Source organism: Montipora foliosa, chromosome 6, assembly GCF_036669935.1.
Source record: "Montipora foliosa isolate CH-2021 chromosome 6, ASM3666993v2, whole genome shotgun sequence".
Taxonomy (NCBI): Eukaryota; Metazoa; Cnidaria; class Anthozoa; order Scleractinia; family Acroporidae; genus Montipora; species Montipora foliosa.
The window spans coordinates 60,028,083-60,034,525 of record NC_090874.1 but is presented as its reverse complement, the minus strand read 5'-3'; the positions used below and the strand labels follow the sequence as shown (position 1 = coordinate 60,034,525).

The window sequence follows — 6,443 nt, the reverse complement described above, 5'->3', positions numbered from 1 at the left end:
TGAAAAGCCCCTATGGGGAGCGGTCAATTAAGTATGTATTGTATTGTATTATCAGTACTGGCCTTCGGACATCTCTGACTTAGCTTATCGGCGAATAAATTATCGTAGCATCTGAAGAAAAATCATTGGAATTCAAGAGGTGCTAAATGAGGCTCTCTCGGTACACTGCCAGTGAACCAGAATAAACAAACTTGTCGCGATAAAGAAATAAGACCAAGGGCATTTCCCATAGTCTTCTTACAGTCACCATGACAAGGAAAATACTATGTAAACGATTCACCTAACCAGACCGCATTCTGATATCGCCGTCATATTCTGAATGCGCTTATTGCATAGAGATGTAGAGTTTGACTTAAGTGGCGAGGACAAGTGCTTTGCGGCTACAAATCTTAGTATTCTCCGCTTAAAGCACCACAGGTTTGATGGTTATGAACCCTTCCTCCAATTGTCAAATAATGCGGTACCTCTTTGGGCAAAATATTATGCTTTTTTCCACTCTGTAAACGCTAAGCCTCCTCAACACGTTCATCAGTGCGCTCAGATTACCTTTGGCCAAACCAGAAAAGAAACAAACACCGACAGAGCCATTATGCTTAACCAAACTCAAAAGCTTTTGATATCAGATTAAGTCGTGAGGCACCGTGGTCAATATCGTTTTTTCCAATACCCATCCGCCGAACGCGATTTCTTTTATATCAGCCCGTCTAAGCGTCATCACGTAACGTTAACTTCAGCCCCCGATTTGCTAGATAGTGATATTTTCACCACCAATGATCATTTTAAAAAATGAGCATTGTTCTGCTCATTTTACAACCTTAGCAAGCAGGGGTGTTTGTTGAACGTGTCAAAGATGTAAAAAAAGTGAAGAAATTAAAAACCAGGGCCCAGTTGTTCAAAAGCCGATTAACGCTAATCGCAGATTAAAAATTAACCAAGGAGTTTATTTCTCTACTCCCAAATGCTGTTCCACGCTGATATTCGTCAAGACTTAACATTAGAGGAAGTCAATCTTGAAAAACAAAAATAAGCAAAAGAAATTTTCACCAAAAAGTTGAAAAAATGAAACCAAAGTTCACCCTAATCCTGGATTAGGTTAACTGGCTTTCGAACAACCGGGCCCAGGAAAATATGAAACAAAACATTTTTCAAGGACACAGCCGGCACTAACATAACTTAGTAGAATTTTCTGGATAAGGGCTTAAGTCTTTTCTCTAATATTTTTCATGGAATGTAGTTTTTTTTTTTCTGCTTTGTTTACCAGAGATGAGTTTTTTAGAGCGAGGCTCCATGAAGGAGCCCTGATCTTACTTTTGGATGCATCCCGTCCGGTGACGTCATATAGAATTACAAGAGGTTCAAGTTGTAAAACGGACAAGGTCTCTCGCGTTTTTCTGTATCTCAGCCTGCGGTTGAATTATTAAAAAAAAACCAAGTTCACGCGATCCATAAATCCCTATACTATTGTTCTTTCTACTGGGTAGGTGATTTTAGAGTTTCTATCTCTAGTTTTGAAACCAAAATAGCGCCAGGAGAACCTTCATTCAGTCCAAATTAAAAGGCGAATCTCATTTATTATATCCAAGCATCAAAGATTGCATGCAGGCTTACTGAGGCTAAACAATTCGTTTCAAGCAGTTCTTCCGCCCGCAGGTTAATTTCCAAAAATCTATGACTCCGGTAATAACAATTTAAAAGGAAGTCAACTCTTCGTCCAGCGGTTTTATTTCCTCTCTTAATGACTGATATTCATGATTAAAAAACCTCTCAAGTGTTTCGAGGACTGTCACTTGAAGTGTTCTGAACGTCTCACAATCTTATCTGTTGCTGAAAACGTTAATTTCCGATCAATTTTGTCGGTTTTATAAGCACTTGACATTTCAAGATTGTTCCGGGCAGAAATTGAACTCATCGAAACGGATAACTTCCCGAACGCCAGAAAGTCTGGTCTCAGTTTATCACAAGAGGTTTAATATCCAACTATAAAGTTGATCCCGAAGAAAAAATTTTCATTCCATGCACGTTCATAATTGGATAACTTTGAATTGTTTCTTTCACATTGTTAAAAGTGGGGTGCCTGTAAACTAGCTTGATAGCTAAGTGCACTTCCACTATAAACAAAGCATTTACATTTTTTTCATTTTACATAAAGTGGAAATATTATTAAAAAACTGAAAAAGTCTCGGCGACTCGGGAACGAATTATTTCATTGCATTCTAGTTTGTATACTTTTTTCATGTGTTAAAAAGTTGGGATTGCATTAGAAAAGTAATTTGAAGCAAATACTTTCTGCAGTCATATACGCCCTGCTTCGATCCTGCTGTCGTTTATGATAAATGACGGAAAATCGTTATTTATTGAGGGACATTTCCAACTGGTGTAACAGTGAATTGGAGTATTTAAAACGTAGTAAAAAGGCTATAACTTTCGTCTTTCTTAAGTTCTCTAAAAAAACTGAATAAAAATAAAGCATATTTATGATACGCAATCCCATGGTGAATTTACCGTGAAATTGTCTTATGAAACCAGTATCTTTAAAGGATTAAAGGAAATTTATTTCTTAATTAAAACCTTATAAATGATCACATCTAGTAACTTTGAGACATTATAATGATTGGAAGATTTCGCACACTGAGGTACGGGATGTTTTCAGCATAGTGTTAGAAAATAGCAGTTCTATATATGATCGACTGAACACAATTATACTAGGAACATTTCTTTTGCGGGATTCTTTGCAGCCCTGTTAAGGTTGACAGGCTAATTTGTAGGGGAAGGGGGGGGGGGGGGGTTAACCTTAACCTTCAAGGTTTGTGGAGTTCTAAAAGAAACTGGAGTGTTACCAGAGTGTTTTTAATTTGCGTTGGTTCGTGTTTTACGTTGGTGGCTCACACCAGTTTCAACACTTAAAAGAAACGTTCTTATTAGAACACTTACAACACTATCATTTAACAGCAATGTTATGGTACCATATCAAACACCAATTATTGCTGAAAAAGATTCGGTCATTTTTTATTGACGTAAAAAGTTACCGTGGCAACAGGAAAGCCCTGCAAAAACACCCCAAATTTTGGCTTTAGCTGCTCATATCTCACAAACGAACTCGGTGACTACCCATTTTTTATTTCTGAAATGTAATCAGCATTCCAGAGTGAATCGTTCTGCCAAGTTTAAAAAATTCGGTGGAGCAGATTCAGAGCCACCTTAAATAATTTAAAAGTTAAGGTAGCTCTGAATCCACTCCACAGAATTTTTTTAAACCTTGCAGAGAGTTTCACCTTGGCTTGCTGATCACTTTTGTACAATAAAAAAATGGGGTCACCCAGTTCGTTTTTCAGATATGAGTAACTAAAGCCAAAATCTAGGGTGTTTTTGCAAGGCTTTCCTGTTGCCATGATAACTTGTCACTTCACAAACATGACTGCATCTTGTTCAGCAATGTTTGATGTTTCACATGGTACCATAATATTTCTGCTACGTGATAAAGTTTTGTGGTGTCAATCCTTCTAATAACAAGGTCTCTTGAAAGTGTTGAAACTGGTTTGAGCCACTTTAAGCATAATGAATCATGAACAACGTTTTTATTGTGATTTCTGTCCGCCTGTCCTGCCCTTTAGCTTCAGTCTCCAATCTTTACGGCTTCCTTCCAACCAATCAGTGACTAAGTTTAGTGGGAGGTCAGGGGAGGGTGTCACTAGTCGTTGAGACTTTCGAACCGGCGCGAAGTACCACAGGCCCAAGAGCGGTGTTGTCGCGGGTACCAACTGCTTCAGGTTGAGTTACTAGCGGAACAATTCTGTTCCGACGACAGCGACAAAGCAACACGTCTCTGAAGCCTTTGCGAAAGTGACTGTTAAATACAGCATACATGGCCGGATTGATAGCGCTATTTGCATGGCCAAGAAAGTATCCCACGAAAGCGAAAGTGGTCGGGGCACCACATGGAAACGTTTCTTGGCCAAAGAATGTGATAAACTGCGTGATATAAACTGGCAGCCAGCACAGTGCAAAAACCACCACAACTGCGAGTAGCATCTTCAGAACCTTCTTCTTGGACCTGTCAGCGCGAAGTTGATTTGCTTGCGTTTGAACTCCAGGAACTTTTCTGACCCAAAGATTGTGAATAACAAAACTGTACAAGACGGAAATAGTTAAAAGGGGAAGAACATAAAAAGCTGCGAAAAGAACGATTGTGAAGTCTCTGGCCGCATTTTCTGTGAAGACCGGAGTCCATACCTCCAAGCAAGAACTTTTTTGGGCTTGTTCGTCGAAAACGATTTTCATGGCGTAAAAGATCGGAGAGTTGACGGCGATTCCAACTATCCACACCACTGCAATCATGATACATGCTATGGAAAATGTCACGTACCGCTTGAGAGGGAACATGATAGCTAGGAAACGGTCAATAGAGATAGCTGCCAACGTCAAAACTGAACTTGCTACAGACAGTGACTGTGTGAAAGGGATGATCTTGCACAAAGTGACAGACCAGTCGATGCTGCGAGTCGCTATAACTTTGATTGTGACTGGCATGTTAAAAGCTGTCAGCAAAAGGTCGGCAACGGCCATGTTCACGATCAAATAGTTTGTGATAGTTCGCATATGTCTGTTCAAGACAACAACGAGTATGACCAGCACATTGCCTATTAGAGAGCCAAACAGGATGATGAAATAGGCAGTTAACTTGAAAACTTGTTCCGTGCGTGTATCGCTCTGATATTCACATTGTATTTCGGGGTCACTGCTATTACTTGTTGCCATTGAGCATTGAATGACAAACTGACAGATTGACTTGTCCTTAAGTTTACACCGTACTGATAATTGGTGAATGAAAACGTACCTTCAGTTTCTGAAATATATTTTGCAAGTAGGCGATAAGTGATTCCACTCTCTCTTCTCCAAACTGTACAAGCCAATGTGCTGTTTGATATAAACCAGTAGCGCAGTTGACACTTAAATTTTGTTGATGATTAATTAATTCCTCATAAAGCCCGTGTGATCGCGGAAACAACACCGTTGATTACTCTGGAAACCCCACGGCTATCGACAAGGGAGCCGGTTACTCAAGCAAGCTGCTTGACTTCGCCGATATTCACACTAATAAACCCGCACTGTTAGTTCTCCTGGCTTTTTTCTAATGACTTCCTTCGGCGTTTCGCAACGTTTTTGCGCGTAAATGTGGGAAACTTAATCCGATGAACGTATGACTGTTGCGCAAATCATATTACTCGATGTTTACGATTCCTTGTTTTGTGTTATTGTGAATTAAACCAGATAAGAAGGACGAGCCTTTTTGAGAAGTGACCAAGTCACATAAGTCTCTGCTGTTGACCCCAGTTACTTCAAGTATTATCCCGGTTAGACGTTGTACCACAGAATGACAGATACGGACACACACGTTTCTGTCGATGCCTCGATTTCGATTTCGACCTGTTCCCCTTTTGATGAGGAACCTTAAGTTCACTTTAGAGCGTAATTTCAGCTGTTAGGCTTATTCGCAGCTTTGCAAAAGCGATACCATGGGTATGTGACTCTTAGCCCAGCAAGAGAAACGCACCTATCAACCACTGACAAGCACAGAACAAATCAAAATAATGCGAGAATTAACGAGTCTCTTTCAGGATTAACTGCCGTCTCTTGTTTGGTTAAGATTTAGTTACAAGAATATGCGCCCACAAATACTGTCAATATCACAGAAAAAGATAAAGGAATCTTTAAATAAAGTAGATTGCATCAATATCGTCACGAACTATCAGTTTTTGGAACGATTTACGTTTTAAGGTCTAATTTCAAGAGTAATTGACAGAAACCACAGAATACTTTGTGGAGCCTGAAACCTCAGTAAACAATATGCAAAAACACGTTTTATGTGACTGTTCACTCGGAAACCGAAAAATATTGACTCTCAAAACAGCCCGCTGTTTCGAAACGTGTTAGCGAATCGAACTTTCTCGCTGGGTTTTCTTGAAACTTTGGCATTCGATCGCACTTAGAGTGGATTAGCAGCTAAAAGAATAGCCAGTTTACGTCAATTACTGTCTGTCCATTAACGATGGAAAACAACCTATGCGGTTCCAATAACACCATCTTGCGACTTGAATGATTTGCGTCAGAGCTTTTCAGTGCAAGTATCTGTTTTTGTAAAGAAGTTGACGGACCTGCATGCAAGATTGCTGAGGTTCAGTTATGAAACAAATATTGGACTCTTCAGCTGTGGGTTTCAATAATCCCTAGTGTTTGAGGCGTGACTTTGATCAATGACTTGTTCAAAAGTCAATCAAGACTGCAATTTGCGGCTCGTGTAAACAATGGGTTACGGGTAGTAATTTTATTAAAAATTAGTTCTCTACCAACGACAATAGACCTTGAAAGGATCCTGAAAGCTAAGCAGAGTAATTTGACTCTGTAGAGAAATAGAAGATCAACAACAAGGTCGTGAAAGCGTTTTT

The 6,443-nt window shown here is 39.6% G+C and overlaps 1 protein-coding gene across 1 annotated transcript; it reads right to left on the bottom strand.

Moving 5' to 3' along the window:
- Positions 1-1,951: 1,951 nt before the first annotated feature.
- Positions 1,952-5,621, bottom strand: LOC138007993 (QRFP-like peptide receptor). The gene has a single exon (XM_068855158.1). The coding sequence runs from the start codon at positions 4,753-4,755 to the stop codon at positions 3,673-3,675; it is 1,083 nt and encodes a 360-aa protein (XP_068711259.1). The 5' UTR covers positions 4,756-5,621; the 3' UTR covers positions 1,952-3,672.
- Positions 5,622-6,443: the final 822 nt, after the last annotated feature.

What these genes read in the sequence shown, in the direction of transcription:
- LOC138007993 (XM_068855158.1), bottom strand. Translation starts at nt 4,755, where the DNA reads ATGGCAACAAGTAATAGCAGTGACCCCGAAATACAATGTGAATATCAG.